Source organism: Trichomycterus rosablanca, chromosome 9, assembly GCF_030014385.1.
Source record: "Trichomycterus rosablanca isolate fTriRos1 chromosome 9, fTriRos1.hap1, whole genome shotgun sequence".
Taxonomy (NCBI): domain Eukaryota; kingdom Metazoa; phylum Chordata; class Actinopteri; order Siluriformes; family Trichomycteridae; genus Trichomycterus; species Trichomycterus rosablanca.
Window position 1 is genome coordinate 17,651,588 of NC_085996.1, and position 20,259 is coordinate 17,671,846.

The 20,259-nt window shown below is 38.3% G+C and overlaps 1 protein-coding gene across 2 annotated transcripts in view; it reads right to left on the bottom strand.

Annotated features, from left to right (window-relative positions):
* galnt14 (UDP-N-acetyl-alpha-D-galactosamine:polypeptide N-acetylgalactosaminyltransferase 14 (GalNAc-T14)) overlaps positions 1 to 20,129 on the bottom strand; it is a 62,401-nt gene extending 42,272 nt beyond the window's left edge. For both annotated transcript variants that reach the window (XM_063001197.1, XM_063001196.1), the window contains exons 1-5: positions 19,984 to 20,129; positions 13,483 to 13,652; positions 6,882 to 6,980; positions 1,402 to 1,469; positions 1,191 to 1,256 (exon numbers count right to left, since the gene is read on the bottom strand). In XM_063001197.1, the coding sequence (XP_062857267.1) occupies positions 1,191 to 1,256; positions 1,402 to 1,469; positions 6,882 to 6,980; positions 13,483 to 13,652; positions 19,984 to 20,112 (532 nt within the window). In that variant the 5' untranslated portion in view covers positions 20,113 to 20,129. The remainder of the gene's footprint in view (positions 1 to 1,190; positions 1,257 to 1,401; positions 1,470 to 6,881; positions 6,981 to 13,482; positions 13,653 to 19,983) is intronic.
* Positions 20,130 to 20,259: the final 130 nt, after the last annotated feature.

Consider the following 20,259-nt stretch of genomic DNA (forward strand, 5'->3'; position numbering starts at 1 on the left):
GCATGTTCTGGGGTTCAAATGAGTCTCATCAGTACACACAAGTTTGAAGTCAAATGATCAATTATTGCAAAGGAATATCTTTGAAATTCTTCCTCATAATGTTAAGGTTATAGGCTATATTTTAGTTTTTCACTTGTCAGGGAAAATGAGAAAAAAAATAAAAAGCTTATTATGCTAGGCTTGATGTAATTCTACATTACATTCACTGCCTGTATAGGTAAACAAGTGAGTGACCAAAACATTACTAGATCAACAGCCACTTGCCACATACAAAAAATAAGGTATCAGACAGTTTCTGTGCCACCCCTGTGTGAGCAATGGTCTCAGTCTGGCCACCCATATAGAAATTGTCTGGCTCCGCCACTGTACACAGTTGAAAAAGAAGCAGACGAAATAGCTGATAAGAGAGGAAGGACTAATTCAGTGGTGTATTCAGCTTTATTCAGTATTATTCATATCGATATCGGAATTATATCGTATCGACCGAAAATAGGAGTTATATCGTGATATAAATTTTAGCCATATTGTCCAGCCCTACTCCAAAGCCAAAAATGGACCAGGCACCCTAGAGAAACTCATACCTACCCTGGAGAACTCATAAAACCCAGCTCTGTACCACGCAACCTCTGAAATGCACTTGACTGTAGGTCACTTTTGATAAGAGCATCTGCTAAAAGCCAAAAATGTAAATGAAAAAAAAAAAAAAAAAAAATCTCTGATTTGTTCATTTTCCTAATAAACTGACAAAAGAAAACATTTTCAATGTGTTTTACACTGCAGGACAACTTCATTCATACATTTTATTTCACTTCTGTCTTCATCCTGGTCCAGTTCTATTTGGGAAAAATGGGCGCATGATGGGAATACACCTTGGAAAGGGTGCCAGTCAATTGCAGGGCCATGCACATTCACTTACCTAGAAGCAATTTGTAAAATATAATTATTTTTTCTGCATGTTTTTGGGAGGAAAGCAGGAACTCACGCAGAGAAGAAGGACATGCCAGACTTCAGCATTTAATTAATTGCTGTTTTAAATGTTAGAATGCGCTGGCTGCAAAAGAAAAGTGAGGTATTTCCAATACAGAAATAAGTCTGACAAATTTGAAATTCCACTGTCAATCTAACATTTTGGATTGCTAGTTACCAAGTAATTTAATAAAAATAAAAATAATGTAAAACATTGAACATACCTTCTCTTTGATCATTGCGAATGCACTTTACTTTGGGTAACTTGGTAAGAAGAATGCAGTCATTTGCTAAAAAAGAAACTTTAATAAGCAATAAATATGCATACAAGCATATCAGATCATTTAAAGTTTTTAATTTTATATTATTATTATTTGTTTAAGAAATGTTTAATATGGATGTGTTAAAATAAGCAGGTTAAATGCTGCTACTTACGGTCCACACTGAAGTCATCCACCAGAATGATTTCATGAATCAGATGCATAGGTGTCCTATTCAGTACACTGACAAAAAGAAATCAACACATGCAGGATTAGGATTGGGCAGTATGCCATTTTTAAATATCATTTTCTTGACGTTTAAATAAATTTAAAGCCTTATACAAAGCCGCACGTGATTGGTCAAGATGAGTAGTGGCGTTTGTGTGTTTACACTGAGCAGGAGGGTTACAGACACACACACACACATACAGTGAGCACACGAACAGGAGAGAGAGAGAAAGAGAGAGAGAGAGAAAGAGAGAGAGAGAAAAGTCAGCGCTTTACATAGCCAGACATTACACGCTGGAAAGGTGAGGAACATGAGTGACAGGAAACATAGTAAAGTTTGGACACGAGAAGCCCCTTTTACAGAGAAGTAGCAACATCTGTCCCCTTAGAGAGAATCTTTTCCAAAACAGGGCAGATCATAACATAAAGGAGAAACAGGATCAACCCCTCAAAGATGAGGTCCTTGGTTTTTCTGAATGCCAATCTTCACTAAAGACTTACAAATACTGCTTTTTCTTTTTGTTTTGCACATTTTCATTTATAATTTGTTAAGTGATGCTTTGTTTATGTTGTGTTGTTTCACTCTAGATGCAAATTTACAAATAATATACACAATCAGACCTTTTTGTCTAATTGAGATGGGTCTTTGTTTTTGTATTTTATAATTTATTGTTGTAGCACTCTGTTCCATGTTGAGTATGTAAATAAAGCTATTTAAATAATAAACATTTGATACAATGTTTTTACATTAGTAATTCACTTTACATGTAATTTGGTAATAAATTAATTTAAGCAACAAAAAAATCTAAGGAGCCACTTGGGAGCTGAAAGAGCCGGCTCTTTTTAGTGAGCCGAGCCGAGAGAAAAAAAAGAGCCGGAATTCCCATCACTATTAAGTAAGCATACATGAGTAAAAGAAATAACAGCTCTAAAATGTTTAGCTAAATTTTGAGTCCTTTTGATTAAAAAAAGTATCTTTACAAAGCTATATATCTTTCTATGTCAGCTAATGGGTATAGAATGTCAAAATCGACATTGCCTTAGATTTTAAAATAAAAGGTATAAAAAAATGTTGGGTTTTTTTACATTAAATGTAATTATTGCAAGGGCTAGCCCAAAACAATAGTCTACAATAATATATAACACAATTTACCTACAATATTCATCCTGCAAGCTCATTTATTTTTTGGCACAAAAAGAAAGCTATTTATGACAGTGATAAACATCTTCCATTTGTCACATTAAGACAATTCAACACAATTAAAACAAGAATCTGTGATTTGTTCATTCTCTTGAACTATTAGTCAACCGACAAAAAACTAAGAGACGATTTCCAGTGTTTTCAGTGACCAACTTAATTTCACAAATACTTAATGATTTAATTTTGCAAGTCGGTTTTGCCTACTCCTAGTCTGATTCTCCTCTTCATTGTGCACTGTACGTTTTAATATGAGGCAGATCTGGACTGCAGGCAGGCCAATCAGTGAGGCCTAGCCTACATTGCTGTACAACAATTCGAATTGCAACACACACAAGGTCAGCAGTGAATTCTGGCCATACACTGACTAAAATTTCTCCAAATCCTCTAAATCCTTGTGCAATATTATGTCCAGTAGATCGTAAAATACCTAAATTATTTGCAGTCTTACATTGTAAAATCTTTCTTTTGAACTGATTGACAAACTCCTCATAAAGTCGGCATAAAGTTGTTAGCAGCAAACCAAGAACTTTCCCCCTGACCCAGTGTTGCAGGTATTAAACTTAAAGCTTATGTTTACAAAATACAATCAAGTAGTTCAACCAAAACATTGGAAATCTGTTCATTTTACTTTTGTGAGTTAAATGATGTTTTACTGCTGGTATGATGTTCTTATGGCAAAATGCTGTATTGCAGCTGATGTAATAAGGCACAGGTCTTTTTTAACAGATCAGTCCACAAAACAATATCCCAAAAGGCTTGTGACCCATTTTGTTGGCAATAATTTTTGCCTGGCAGCTCTTCTTTGGATGGCATTTTGCCCAGTCTCTTTGAAAATAGCAAAATCATTATCTAAGTCAAGCAAAACATCAGTTTTGTAGATGTTTATCTGATTTCACAAGTTCACAAGTTTTTAGCAACCTATTAAAAAAACTAGATGGTGCCACAAATGGCTGCCTCAGTGAGTCGGTGCACATTGTTTTGCGCAGATTATGCACTCCACTATGGGGTATATTTCTCTCCAATGTGCGCTCACTGTGGGATCTTCAGCTAATTCTGAGAAAGAACAAAGACTTTTGTTCATCTCCCTATTTGTGTTTTGCTGAAACCTGGCTGTGTGGATTAAAACTCTGCAGCTGTCAGGCTTCCAGTTTTTCAGACACAGTACTCTCAGGGAAAACAAAAACCCTTTTAACTCCCTCTGTAAGTTCACTTCATTCATTTTGGTCAGTACATCACACCTCAGTCAGACATGCATGAAGCACAGCCTACACTTGCCAACCAGATACTTTGGATGAAATGGACAAACACAGACTCCTTGCCAATTTCAGTAAAGAAAGTCTCAATAACAAACTTCTTAAATACAGCCAGCATATAAAAAGCCCAACCAGAGAGGATAAACTCTAGATCACTGTTACACTGCAGCTCCTCACACAGATTTGGGTCACTCACATACAGGCAGAAATAAAGCAAGAAGTGGACCAATGAAGCAACAGAGAAGCTCCAAGCGTGTTTGGACGGTTAGAGAACTATTGGAATCTGGGAAACTTAAACAGCAGTTCTCAGGTTCTCAACCTCTCTCTTTTAGCCTCAGACAGATCACCAATCTTACACCAAAAGCTCCCCACTCCACTAACAACTCAAATCTAGTCAACAGCCGAATGAGTTTTACTGTCAATTTGAAAAAGGAGCTTCCTGACACATTACCCCAACACCATACACCATCTCCAACACCACCACCTCAGCAGGGGGCCGAGCTGATACTCAGTCGTCCACCTAGGAGCCCTAAACCCCTAAACCATAATGACGACACAGCAGGACCAGACCATGTCTCTTAATCGAACATAAAGCACTGTGCAGACCACATGTCCCCAGTATTCATAGACATCTTTAAAACTCACTGGAAACATGTACCAACCTGCTTCAAATCCCCACATTATCCCCATACCCGAAAAAACAAGGCCCACTAATCTCAATGACTACAGACCCATCGTCTTAACCTCTGTGAACATGAAGTCCTTTGAGCACCGTGTTCTGTCCCACCTCAAATCCTTAACAGACCCCGATGTTAGGCTCTACTGCATAAAAGCTCAGCTGAATGTGCCTGACTCATCTCCATCAGAGATAAGTGAATCTCCATCAGTGGATCTCTGACTTCTTGTCAAACAGGAAGCAGCATGTGAAGCTGGGAAAACACATCTCTGACACATGGACCATGAGCACCGCTTTCCTTCAAGGCTGTGTTCTTTCTCCTCTTCTTTTCTTCCTTTACACTAACAGCTGCACCTCCATTAGTCAGTCAGCTATTGAAGTTTACATACAACACCACCATCATTGGGCTTATCTTTGATGGAGATGTGCCTGCTTACAAATGGGAGATTGACCATTAGGTGTCATGGTGTGTAAAAATCAACCTGGAGAACAACACCCTAAAACAGTTAAGATGATTGTGGACTTTAGAAAAGACCCAACCCCACCTGACTCAATCACCCTGTGTGGCTCCCCAGTTACCACTGTTAAATCATTCTGCTTCCTGGGCACCATCATCACACAGGACCTTATGTGGGAACAGAACATCAGCTCCCACAGCACAACAAAGGATGTAACTCCTACAGCAGTTGAGAAGGTTCAACCTGGCAAAGGCATTACAGTCATCCATGTGTCCATCTTCTGCTTCTCCATCACCATTCGGTACCCTGCTGCCATTGCAAAGAGGAAGAGCAACTAGAGCACATCATCTGCTCTGCTAAAAAGGTGTGATCTCCGGGATCTACATGCTTCCAGAACACTGAGGCAAGCATGACCCTAGATCATGGCTGATCCCCCCCACAATGGAAAGACACTCTCTGTTGCATTTGAACATTTTACACCTAAAGGCCAGCAAAACTTGCTTGTTTTCCATGAAAACCAATTATTTCCATGCCGTGTGTCCAAAGCATGCAGTTAAAAAAAATTCACAGTAGTAACATCTGTAAGGATAGTGGAAAATATGTAAATTAATAGAGACTTTCAACCTGTATTTAATTGAATGCAGCATGAAGGCAAGTTTCATCATGTTTCAGTTAAATATTTCTAATATTCACATTGTAGTAAAATATTCAATTTAATGGCTGTAACATGTTCCAAGACAGTTGGGGTATAAGCATGTTTAAGCTATATTACATTTTCTTTTAACAGTGTTATGTAATAGCTTGGGTTTGTCTTTAAAATACACCCACTGACAGCAATTAAGCAAGTCTGAGCACTAGGGTTGGGCGGTATGACGGTATTGCGGTATACCGCGGTATTTAAAAATTTTGACGGCATTTAAAAATGGTATTTTAAAAATGTGAAGCGTTAAATTTCTGCTTAAGGTCTACCATGAAAACTGAGACTTTAAGACATTCGCGCATCCACAGTGAGGGAGGGGTGGGAGTGGTAGACGGTTGGAGCTCACTGATTGGTTGTGGGGGTGCTCAATGTTTGAGGTGATAACACAGAGAAAATAATCAATAATCACAAGTGTTGAGAAGACGGAGCAAAAAGTAATAATAACGTTATGCCGTGTCTCCTCTTCTGACTTTTGTGTCTGCCGTAGTTTTTCCCGGCCCTTGTAATTCACACAAGAACTACTTTTCCAAGTGTGTACGGAAGATATCAGAAATTATCGTCTCCGGCTGTGCTTATGTTGTTTTGCACTGAGCTTGTGTGACATTAAAAGTAGCGTTCTCATTAAACCCCCACTCAAATGTTTGGACTTTTGAATTATTTTACATTATTTTACATCACCGTCGTCACAACATTTACATTCATATTTTTTTACCGTATAGAACTCAATTCTGTATTACAGGCATAACTTATCATACACGTCACTGTGTAACTATTACAACATTTAATGCATTTTAATCAGCGTTCTGCTTCATGCACTTTTAAGAAATATCTTTAACTAAAAACTAACCAAATAACTTTTTGAAATATATTTAACTGTTTAGCCTGCTATTATTCTGTTTCTTGTGGGGAGTGAGAGATTATAATGGCTAATTGTTATATGTCAATATGTTTAAAAGTGTAATTGATACACATGCATTTACACTTATGCGTAAAATATTTATTATAGATCAGATAGGATAAGAAATGTTTGACGTTCTGATTGTTTTATTTTTTGTAATAAAACATTTGAATACTGTGATTACACTGTAAAGTTTGTACACTGTAAAGTTTGTACCAAAGATGTACTATGGTAGACTCACCTTTTCACTGTGCGCAGTAAAGTGGAACGTGCCTCATTGTGGAATGTGATCACAATGCTGGTGGATGGCAGCTCACTGTCATAGTGCAATGTTGTACATCTGAAAAAAAATAAGATAACAGAACCATCTGTTATGCACACACGGTCTGCTTGACAAAGAACCAGGTACCAAGCGCTAAAGGGTTAAACCACTACAAACAGCTGTACTGTTCCATAAACAGTTATGCGGTTCACCACAAAGGTATCTCTGTTATTTTTTTTTTTTCAGGTGATCTGCACGAGTGCAGGTAAAACTTTCCCTTTTGAGAAAGTGCTCTCCCTCTTTCTCAAAGGACAAAGTCTTTTACACGCTTACTATCTTATGTAAGGAAACATCAGGGACATCAGGATCACCTTCTGCATGTTTTGGTGGGTAGGAGGCAAACAATAACCAAAGAAAATCCACACAAAACAATGAACCAAGCATCTGCATTACATGCTGCAAAAAGTGCTAAAATGGCTTAAATAAGGGGGATGAACACCTGTTGAAATTTTAATTTTCAACTATAACCTTCTGAATTCTGTGAATGCAAATGGTTACACAATGTCCCATTCTTCTTGCATACACATCTTAATGTGTGCATTGTGCAACAATACAGAGTTGTCACAGTTGCATTTTTTGGTTTAAAAAGTATCACACATTCTCTATTTCGATAGACAGACAAACAAGTCCAGTACCCTTCGTCTTCCGCAGCCATGCCTTTGTAATGTGTGCAGCAGGTGGTTTTGCATTGTTATGTTAAAAAATATGTCTTAAAAGCTAGATATGTTGCTATAAAATCTTAATGTTCTTTTCTACATATATGCTGCCATCATGGGAAGTGTAAAGTACTAATTTGTTTGACCACAATACACATTTCTACTGTGTGATGGTTCATCCCAAATGTTTCCAAGCCCAGAGAACTTGTGGTATTTGTGAATGTAACTCTGTATTGTATTGTAGTGCTTGACAAAGATTTGCCAAAGTAATCTCTTGCCCATTTGGTTGATGAATGACGGTTCTTGAAGCAGTGCTGTCTAAGGAATCTGAGAATACGGGTATTAAGCTTAGGCTTGCACCTTTATGCCCCGAAATTCCATCATATTACTTAAATCATTTAACACTATTATGAACTATAGAGAAAGAAATTTGTTTCCAATCTTTCTTTGAGGAACATTGTTTTTTTAACATTTCAAAAAATTTCTCATGCATTTGTTGACAAACTGAAGGTCACCTTCCCATCCTTGCTCCTCAAAGACTCGTTTTTTATGGATACTGCTTTTGTTCCAAATCATGATTACAATCACCTGTTCACAAAACCTGTTTTAAAAAATCACTTCATTATTTAGTGCCTGATAGAGGGGTCCAGGACATCTCAGGCTGGGACCAAGAATGCTCCTCTGGACCATATTCCTCCCAGTCAACCAGATACTAGAGTTACCTCCCGAAGGAGTTCGAGATGGCTCATAGCATAGGCGTAGGCCCTATTTACTATGAAGATAAGTGGAGGGGTGTCTTTAGGCTTCATGTAGATGGCCAGTGACTGCGGGTCTAAGGAGAAAGACATGGAATGAGGGATATTTTGTGTTGAGGTGGAAGTTGGAGATTGTAAGTTACCCTATTGATGGAGAACAGAAAATGGACCAATAAACGGGAATGGGAAGTTACTTGAGGGGTAAGGGTAACAGTGTCCTTTGTTGATAACCAGACTCCTAGAATTTGTTTTGTAGTCTTTCTGTGGTAACAATCGGCTTGTGTCTTTCGTCAGCGGATGGCCCTCTTAAGTTGAACATAAGCCTATTCCCATCCCTCCCTACTTTGCTAGTACCACTTGTCCACTACAGGGATCATCTTTTGACTGAGGTTCCAGGGGTGGCTGGTTGCAGTAACCTTCATTGCAGTAACTTCTTATGTATCTGCCTAGCTCTTGATTCAGCTTCTCTACTTGACCATTAAGACTCTAAATGATGGCCAGATGATGGAATTGCAACTTGAGAGGTGTAAATTCTTAATTAGCAGCCAGTGACCAGAGAATTTGACATGGAGCTTCCTTGAGAAGGTGGGTAACTGCAACAGTACTGAAGTTTTATATGAAACGTCAGTAGTAGATGGCATATCCCAGGAACCTCTATGATTCTCGGGTGGTGGTTATGGCCAATTCAGGACTACTTGCATCTTTTTATCACTTATGCATTTGACCATTAAACTTGAGAAGATCTTAAATCTGCAGCCAGTGACCAGATAATCTGACATGGAGCTTCCTTGAGAGGGGGGGGGGGGGGGGGGGGGGGTAACTGCAACAGTACTGAAGTCTTGTATAAAATGTCAATAGTAGATGGTCCCATAATTTTGCCATTTAACAGAAATGTCAAGTCAAGCCTGGGTCATGTTGTCTGAGTATCTAGGGGACTAAATGACATATAGAGAAAGAGTTTCATTGTGGTCTGGCTCAATAAGAAGAGTCAGGATTATGGTTTGCAGTTTTTTGGTACCTGTCCCCAATAGTTTTCCGTCACTTAGATGGGTGGAAGGCAGGGCTGTGCTGGAATATTAAATTGTTTCACCAGCTGTTTTAAAATAAAGTTGCCTGCAGCCCACATAAATAGTGCCATAATTCCAGCTTAACTTCAGGCGAGAAGAGAAAGAGTGATCAAGGTGGACTGAAACCAAACTGTTAATGAGGAGAGGCCTCTCAAATTCAGCCCCAGCAAAACCATATTTAAAATTTGATGCCTGCAACATACAAAAAAAACAGGTGATTTGGTAACAGGTCACAAAATCATGTCTGTGTATAAAAGTCTTTATTAGCAATGATGGGTTGCAGCTTGGACTGGCTCGATACCACTTTTTATGTCAGATACCGATACTGCAAATTGAGTATCTGCCGATACCGATACCAATCCGATACGTCATTTCTCCTCTCAAACAACTAAGCAGTGATAATACATGTCTCAATGCACCACGGTTAAACTAGCTATCTAAAGGAATAAATACATAACCTACAACATCACACTTATGCAAAACTGCTGTTTTTATTTTAACTTTTACACACAGAACATTTAGCAGCATTTTTGGTTTAACTTACGTTCGAGCTGTTGTTCATGTGACACATCTCGCTTTATGGCGTGTCGTCCAAAGTGTCTACAATTGGAAGATCAAACGCGTTGAGATTTTCCGTTAAAGTTCTGTCACGTTTTTAGATTATTAAACCCTGCCGGATTTTAAAGAGGACATCTGTGGCTAAACGGGAAACGGTGTAGTTTGTTTTATTTCATAACACTAATGGATTAATCGTTGAGGATGTGAGATATCTCCAAGCCGGGACAAGATAGGTTTTCTTTATCTCAGGTGAGTGATTTATCATTTATAACACAATATTTTATTGTGTTTAAACAGTGTTTTTAGTTGTGGCAGTAGTAGATGATTTTTTTTAAATGCTAAAGGTTTAAGTAGATCAGTGTGTTTTAATTTCTGAATGGCTGTTTCAGATGAGTTGTAGATCAGTGGCACATGTTAATGATGTCATCAAGATGCACCTTGATACAGCAGTTGCAGAGTGAGCTGGCAATAAACAGCACTCTGTTGGAACGTATCTTCGTGTGTTATTTGCTTTACACACAAACAATGGCAATTTACATTAAGAGTTATTTACATTAAGCAACAGCATCAGATCGGATTACACGTTTTTTTCCTTCCGATATCCGATTTGGGCCAATATCGGACCGATACCGATACGGATCAGTGCCATCCCTAGTTGCAGCTTTCCACTCTGTGCCTAACTTCAGGAGAGAATTGCCATTCATTTTGATCAATTTGCCAAACATTTTTAGTACAAGTCTGCAAATAATTTAGTCTTTCATTATCTACTGCTCATAATATTGTATAAAGATTTAAGGATCTGGAGAGATTTGAATCAATAAAGGGCAAAGTCAAAAATCATTGTTGAATGTGTATTACCTTTAAGCTCTTTCACAGCATTGCATGAGAAACCGTCATGATGCTGTGCTAAATATAGCCACATGGGCTTAGGAGTACTTCGGAAATTCATTGTCACTTAACAAAGTAAATGCAACCTGAAACTCCACTACACAAAGGAACAGTCAAGCATTAATTATTGGCAGAAACAACTTCTCTGAGTCCAGGCTTATCTCAGATGGTCAAAAAGACAGTGGAAATGTGTTGTGATCAGATGAATCCACGGTTCAGCTTGTTTTCTGGAAAAAACAAATGTCTAGTTTAAACTGTTATTAGTGAAAAATGCAAATGCCAACATCCGTCACGGTATGGGGGTGCATCAGTCAGACACGGGTGATTTCCATATGTGTGCAGGAACCATTAACACGGAAGCATATATTGGGATTTAGATAGACAAACGCTGCCATCAAGGTGATGTCTTTTACCAGTAAGTCCATGATTATTTCAGCAAAATGATTCCATTCCTGTATGCCCTACAGTCGTGGACACAGAATGCCTGCAGTTCAGATCTGTCTCCTATTAAAATTTATGTGCTGCATGAAGAGGCAACCACGGACTGTTGAGCAGCTGAAATTTAATATCAAGCAATAATAGAAAACCACTTGCAGCTGCAACAATTAGTGTACTGATTTCTCAAACTATTAAAAAGGAGTGTGTTTCAAAGCATCAAATTCTAAAGTTGTTTATATTTTCAAAATACAATAAAATTGAAACACTGAAATCTTTTCTTTCTGCTTTTATCAATTAAACCAGGGTTTTTCAAATTTTATTTGAAGCGACCCACATTTTGTCTATGATTTTCTAATGCCAAGTTCACACTACACGACTTTCAAGTTGTTCAGATCGCTGTACAGTTTACACTACATGACTGGATCTCTTGCAATCGGGAGTCTTTTCAGTCATTGTGGTTTTCACATGACATGACTGATCGACGATAGGGGGTTTCACACTACACGATCTACCATCAGGAGAAATCGCAGATGAGTTTGTCTGGTCTCCCAAACTACGTTTTGTCATGAAAACAAACGCGAGAAGTGAAGAGGGGTTTAATGATACCATGTCCAAAAATGCACGTCAACAATAAGCGAGCAATCAAAGTTGTTTGTGCGCTGATGTGAAGCATAAAAGCAAAAAGGAAAAAGAAATGATATCCAGATATTTAGCATGCTAGATATTTCTCTTCAGTCTGCGACTCAACGGCCCTTTTTTTTTTCGACAAAGTTTTAGGAGAAATAACAAATCACAAATTCTTGGGCGATGCAGGTGGTGCAGCAGCAAAACATTGCAAAATGCAATCAGGTAATTGGATGTGACTAAATTGGAAGAAAAATTTGGGAAAAATGAAAAACAAAATCACACATTCTTCTTTCTATTGCGTTTTATAAATCTTTTCAGGAAATGGGGTTTTTTAAAACATATGTGCAAAATGGTACAATTAGAGATGGGACGATCGATTGGCTACGAATCGGTATCGGCCGATTTTTAATCAAAATATGCTATCGGCGATATTTCCTAAAAGTAGCCGATCCGATCGTGAGATATATAAAGACCATGTTAAGTTAACAGCTCAGTAGATTGATCCAGACTTTGAGCTATGAAGCACCAACCATCACATCACCATTCATCAACAATCGTACAGAAACCATCGTGAAAGCTCTTACGATGTAATTTTGCTGATTGTAATATTTACTTTAAAAAGATTATTCAACCCGGTCACATCTGAGTCGATTCTATCAGCACGTTATATAAACTCCTGGTTCACTTTGGTAAATCGTAAGCGGTTCTTACTTGTGATGTAGATGAGAACAGAAGACGTTACAGAGCCAATCCGAGGCAAAAGTTTATTCATTACCAAATTCGTTAGTTCAGGATCATCTGCTGAACTTTTAGAAAACGTTTAGCTCCTTAGACGGAACGAGTCTGACTCGGTTACAGATCTGTGGTAATAGCAGTTTAATTAAGCTTTTTAATTAAGCTTTTTAATGTAAGAGAGTCACACAAAATGTTCTGTAGTAGCTGGTGTTTATTTAAAACCACGACATTTAATTAATAACAGTAAACACGGAGAGATAACTGAGAAGAGAAACTTACGCTTCACATAAAAACTAATCAACTCATGAATCAATGAATCACTTATAGCGATACTGTGAACAAAGCGTCTCTTCTAAAGGCACAAACACACACACACACACACGCGCGCTGCTCCGGTTTATCTTTACTGTGAGGCTCTTTTTAAGTTTATTTACTGCTAACCCCCCCCCCCCCCCCCTCCCCGATCGGAATCGGTCCATCTATAGGTACAATGATAATAAAAAATGCTGTTGCCATTTTTATTTCTGGCCCCTGACCCTAAACAAAATATTAAATACATTGGTGCAAATAATTGTAATTTATGTTTTTATTAAAAACATTTTTTTAGTATGCTTAAAAAGTAAAAATACATTTACTTTGTTATGTTACATTTTGTAAAAAGTGTAGGATTAAGTTATCTTTTTAACCGAGAGTGCCAGTAATTTTGAAGATAATGGAATCTTTTTACTGGACTTAGTTCCTTTCCTAGCTGTTGAAAACAAGAAGCAAGAAAGTCATAAGCTAGCAAATAGCCTACCTGTAATGGCGTGTATCTCTAAGTGCTCTGTTGGTGGGTATCCTCTCACTCTCTCTCTGGTTAAAGGCATACTGGCTGTAGGGATCTTGGCCTGGCCTCCACCTGTGAGCACTGAGATATTTCTTTTCTTCAAACTCATCCAATAAATCATCCCATTCTGTGTTTAAGATCTGGAACAAATGCAGCCATTATTAGATCAGTTAAGTAGTAAACCATAGGTAATTATATATAATATGTAAGTTGTATATAATATGTAAGCGGCTGGCTTGAGCGGTGTGGTAAAACGTCATCAAAGTGCGAATATGAGACAAATCTGCATTTGTGTGGAATAACCGTCAGATTCACTCTGAAAGCATCCACATGTATCTGTGTTTAGATGGATATTCCTCCTGTTGCACTTTTAAACTTGTGTTATAGCTCAAGGATCTAAAAATTGTGAGAATCAGCTTTTCTGAGAGAGCATAAAACATTATTTCGTAAATCCTTTTCCAAAAGCAAGGTACTATCACTACTTTTCAATTAATGAGCTTGTATGCAGTTTTGCTATTTCACTTACCAAGTTGTTAGGTTGTGCTGATAAAAAGCATTATTTTTTCTTCATGCACATATATTTTCACATGTGCTCTGTTATGTATTTTCTTATGCATATTGTCTGCTCTTTTGCCACAGTATTGTTCTGCCTTGGTTAAGCATCCTGCATACTGGGTTGAGTCTAACCAGTCTTGCAGATACCAGCTATACCAGCTACTTCCTTGGTAAGGCGTAACCCGCCTAATTAAAATAAAATTAATAAAATGTTCAAAAGAAACAAAAGAAGCATCCAAAAAGCCTTGTGCTTTATAAACAAGGTTAGGTCAAGGTTCACAGTCTGCTAAAAATGGAGTAGCAAATTATTCTTCAAGAACAATGTTCCTAAATGAGCAATTTTAAAGACTTTATTAAAACATTGTTAGTTAACATTGTTAGTAAATTCGTTTCTTGAGTCCCCAAACAATTATTTAGTTTTGTTTGGTACAGTGGTAAGCACTTTTTGGGAATGTGTTGCAGAAATCAAATTTAAAATGTGCAAGATAGCTGCCCTGCATTGACAGTCTATTGTTAATATATTCATATTGTGGCGCCGGCGAGCAGGAAGGATAGCGTCAGGGCCGCGAGCGAGCTGCCTTTGGCAGTTCATTCAGTGGTTTAGAGACAGACACCCATTCATACACACAGACATTCATACAACAGACAAACATAAAGGCTACTTACCCAACCCTCACCGCAGCCACCCCACTCCCAACAACGGGATACACGGCTACGGTGAGCTTAGACACCACTGCCGCAAGGCTTTCTGGGTAAAGCCTGTGCCGGCCCCCCAGTGGCGACGCTACAATATTCATTTTTACGTTTGGAAAAAAAAAATCTGTCATTCTGCCCTCTAGTGGTTATATCTTTTAATCTTCCAAACACTGCATGCAGGGACAAACAGCATGAGGCACCATTCACTGACGTTCTGCATGCATACAGTAAACCGTGTAAGTATAAACTGATTACTAGGATAAAAATCCTTTATGATTGGATAAAAGCCATATTCTAATTTTAGTCATTAAGAGTATCCATGACATACAATACCTCCTTGTATACAAGAAAAGCCAAAAACAAAAAAGGGTAGCGAGAAAATAAAGAGGTGGCCAAAACAACAGAAACAAATGAAACAAAATAAATGAAATACCCCCAGCTCACAACAGAAAAGGGGACAGAGTAGAAATGAAAACTGGTTGTCATAATATGGGAAGCTCCTCAAAGCGCCTATGACAAGTTTTTGTAAAAAGAGAAAACATAGAAAAAATCTGGGGATGGCAATGCACAAGCGGCAACCCACCTCACCAACTGGCACAGCCCACGCCTATCTTGAGTCCAACTGTGGGGCCTGCTCCAGAAAAAAGGGTCGTCATGCCATCCCTGGGGCAGCTTACTTATCCAAGGAGGTTCCCTCTAAAGTATGCTGGCATCATGAGCCAACAGAAAACCAAACTCTGACACTCCCCGTGACATATAGCTTTGACAATGTAATCAACTTATATTGTCTGATGTATTGTTTGGAGAAGGCCAAAGTTGGGTTTGACCCAACACTCAGTTCAGGATATTAATACCACTTCACATACTACTAAATTTATTTAGGTGGTTTGATGAACAGCAGGAGACCTGAGTGACGTCCATGGCCAATTTAAGCATAATTGAACCTTAATGTGAAGTTTAGGAGCACCGACTGTAAAGTAGAACTTATAAGTCTCCAATATAACATCACCAACCGATGGGGCAAAAGCTGGCCTTATTGATTATGTCCTGGGTACAAATATGTGTTACATTTTAGATTAATCTAAAGTCGAAAAAGTTTAGCTAACAAACTTTGCATGTAGTTGCATACAGCAGTTCCTGCATACAGTTTGCTTCCTTGAAATTTGTTGGTGATTGTGATAGACCCATTCAAGCTGAACACAGAGTAAGTTTCTGATTGTCTGTATCTTGTAGATATTTTGAGAAACATGGGATTAGGTTTTACTAATTATAGAGCATTCAAATCTTACATGTGTCATCAGTTTAACTGGGTAAAAGTGTTTTGCTGCTGATTTTCATTTGTACTCAACGTCCGGTGCATCTTATATTAGTGTCCAGCAACAGTCAACCAGCTTGATAGTTGCCAAGGAAATTTTCAGCAACATTCTTGAATGATTCCCAAGCTTTCCCAAGATTCCCAAGATTTTCTCAGGTCCCACCAACAGCTCTTCGAACTGATTGTCATTCATAATGTGTCGGATTTGTGGACCCACAAAAATCCTTAATCTTAGCATCAGTTATTCTTGGGAACACTTCTCTCAAATAACAAAAACATTCTCACTTTTTGTTCATTGGTTTCACAAATATTTTTCATCAGCCCGTGTTTTATGTGAAGTGAAGGCAAAATATCTTCATTGACTAAATTTTTCTGCCCTGGGTCAACAGTTGACGAATTGGCCAGTTCTTTTTAGTGCAATGTGACTCTTTATCACAGCTGTCCCATTTGCAATCAATACTTTGTATATCTGAGCTGCAATCCAAGCATCGGTGCCACTACTTTTAAATCTCCACAGATATTCCAGTTGTAGTTGCTGTACTTGATGTTTTTAACAACAATTTAATGTTCTCATATGTTTCCGTCATATAAGCAGCATAACCAACAGCTACTAAAGAATGGACATTGCAATTGTAATTGTGTAACAAGACAGCCTTGAGGCTTAACACTGATGAATTAATAAAGAGACGCCATTGTGCGGCTCATGCTCACAACCCAAAAGCTGTGAACAACCCATCAATGTTGGTGCAGAAGCACAGGTTGTCCACTTGTGCAAAAACTTTGTTAACTCCTCTTGACGGCTTCAAAAGACCAGGTGACAGCAGATGCCATCCTTAAAGTCCTGCACCCAATAACTATACATTTGCTTTTGACAAACCTAAGTCCTTAACCAAGTCATTAAGCTCAGACTCAGACTTATTAGATGAGGCTCACCAGATGGTTCAAAGTTTGAATCAGCATTACTCTCCATTTATGACTCAACATTTCTGCAACATCTTCATCTGCTGCTACCTCTAGGCTCCATGTCTCTGGTGGCTTTGGTACTGGAAGACTGCCATCATGTGGCACTGGTCTAATAGCTAAAGGCAGATTGGGATATTCAGTGGACTTCTTATTGTTGGCGGAGAGACATTGGTAAGCCAGAAGTAAAAGTTGGTCATTCTTCTGGTCCTGCTACATCATTGGGACAGCAAACGCCTAGTGTTGGACAATAATTCGATATCGATATATATCGCGATAGAAAATGTTTCAATAACGGTGATATGATTTTTAAACAAATTCGATCGATAAGCATACGTCAGTGCGTGATGAAGTACGCCACAGGCACAAAGCCAGCGTTACCGCTCTGATTACACTCCGCTACAACACGGTGGATATTAGCGGCTAAATGAGTTCAACAGCTGTGAGTGAACGAGCATCCACAGTTTAAAAAGAAGCAGTAGAAATAGTTGATAAGAGAGGAAAGACTAGACTCTTTTTTTCTGTATTCTTCAAGCACATTTGCTGCAGCAAATTCTGCAGCAACTCTTAAGCACTTTTTATATTCTTTATCCTGGTTGAGCACTTTTGTTCGATAATGTTTACATACAAATAATAATCAGTCCATGTTGTGGATTAAAGTTAGTTTAGACCAGAGGTGGAAAGTAACGATTTACATTTACTCGCGTTACTGTCATTGAGTGTACTGTGGCGCCGGCGAGCAGGAAGGCGAGCGTCGGGGCCTCGAGTGAGCTGCCCTTGGCAGTTCTCTCAGTGGTTTAAGACGTACACTCATCCATACTCACATACATTCATACATCAGACATACATATAATCTGCCTATCCAGCCCTCACCGCAGCCACCCAGGCTCCCACACTGGGATACACGCTGACGGTAAGCCTGGATACCACGGCCGCAAGGCTTTCTGGGTATAGCCCTTGCCGGCTCCTCCCACTGACGCTACAGTACTTTTATGTTTTTTGTGTACTTATACTTTTTAAAGTAGATTTCACAGCCTGTAATTTTCCTTTTACGTATGTTTTGTATTAAGAATTGTAATTCGCTACATTTTAAATAAGATCCGTTACTGAGTAAAATAATAAACGCTAAAGAAATCTGGGAAACTGCTGCAGTGAATTCTGCGACGGGGAGTCGGATCTTTTGTCTCGGTTCCTTTTAAAGAGCCGTATATATACATAACGACTCCCAGAAGCGCAAATCGATTCCTTTATTTCAGTTTAAAGCGTTCAATAGATTCAAATAATTCTACGACACATCACTAGTGGTTATACAGTTTAAAAAAGTTTTATGGGACTAAAATGACACATTACACACCCCTAAATGTTTTAAATGTTGTATCAACATGTTTTAAAAACAACTATTGTGAGATTTATATCCACTTGTCCTGTTTGCATTACACAGAAGAGACCCCCCCCCCCCCTGCTGTTAATAAAGTAACGAAGTGAAGTTTACTCTGAGTACATTTTAAATGAGTTACTTTTTACTTGAGTAGATTTTTAGACTAGTAACTTTACTCGTACTTAAGTAAAAATTCATTAAAGTAATAGTACTTTTACTTGAGTACAATATTTTAGTACTCTTTCCACCTCTGGTTAAGACATATTTTAATATATTATATTATATATTGTCAAAGCTTATGTTTATTTGAGAATGATGTCGTGTTTTTGTCTGTATACAAATGCTGAATACAAGTAAAAGGTGAAAGCTAATTTATTTGTATTATTATTATTATTATTATTATTTCTAAAATATTATGTAGTTGTAAAGGGTGAGATTTCATAGACTTTGCAAATAAATTTTTCAGAGGTTCGCAGGTACAGCCTTTCAATGTTGGTGTTCCTGGCAGTTTTTCTGACATTTGTATTATTCATATCGATATCGGAATTATATCGTATCGACCGAAATTAGGAGTTATATCGTGATATAAATTTTAGCCATATCGTCCAGCCCTACAAACGCCATTGTCTGGGAACCTCTCAGCCAAGCTCTAAGATACACAGCACACATTGCACAACAAATGTGAGGAGCCAAATCACCAATCTAACAACTAAAGTACAGCCTACAGGAGCTGCCATGGTTCGTCTTTCAGACTTAAGCGTGTACTCGCCACTAATTTGTTTGTACAGTTTGTAGCTGCTTAGATTTTAAGTAACCTAAATAAAGTCCTGGATATTAGAACCAGCGCATCAACATATACACTCAAACCGATATCACACATATACTGTAGGTATAGCCTCTGCAGGCAGCGGCCAGAACTGCATAGACATGTCCAGACGTGCCTTATCTTTAAAAATTAACTGCATGCCTAAGCTTGCCTCTACAAGACATAGCATTTATTGACGATATATACAGTCAGACTGAGAATGTGGGAAAAATAGATGAAATAGAATATTTTAAAAAGACTGATTATCGTTAACAGAAGCTTAAAATACAAAAGATACACCCAGTAGTGTTAAAGAAGCAAAATCTCCGTTGACCAGTGTTATCAATACCGCACGCAGAATGGCAGTTGCGAAAATTACAGCGGAATTTTTTTTGTTTTGCCCTTTTTTAACACTCGTAGTCTTGTTTATTAAACGACATAATAAAACAACAACCGAGACAACAAAACCATGTCTAGAACAGCACGAGATAATGCACAGCTGATGCTCTTCAACCTGCAAACACTAACTTAAGATGTCTATCGATATAAATTGACAAATAGGGCTGTATGCGACTATAGTTTGTTTAAGGCTGGTTGTGATTCATCCAGCGACACTCGGTTTAAAATGGTATCACAGACATCACTAGCCTTTCCTCACGGCACAGTATAACATTCCTCCTGCTATTGACAAACGATTTTTCTAAAGCTGTGTCCGGATTAGCATCCTTTTATGTCAGTTCTATTTCTAGCTGTTTCACTTACCTTTTTTTCCAGTCGCTCTGAGTTTTGCTCAGTTATTTTCCGACTGTTTAGGATGATGAAAAAGAGCAATGCGGCTATCCAAAAGACCCCAGCAACAGCTAAAGCCAGCTTTCGAGAGAACCTCTTCATTCTCAGCTGTGCGCTGCATTACATTATCTACGAATGCAGATGTGTGGCAGTCTCGCGCACACTGAAACAGCATCGATCAGTATGGAAAACCAAGTGTGTCATATTTCTCCATAAACAAAGCGTTTTTATGTTGGCTCAAGACATAGC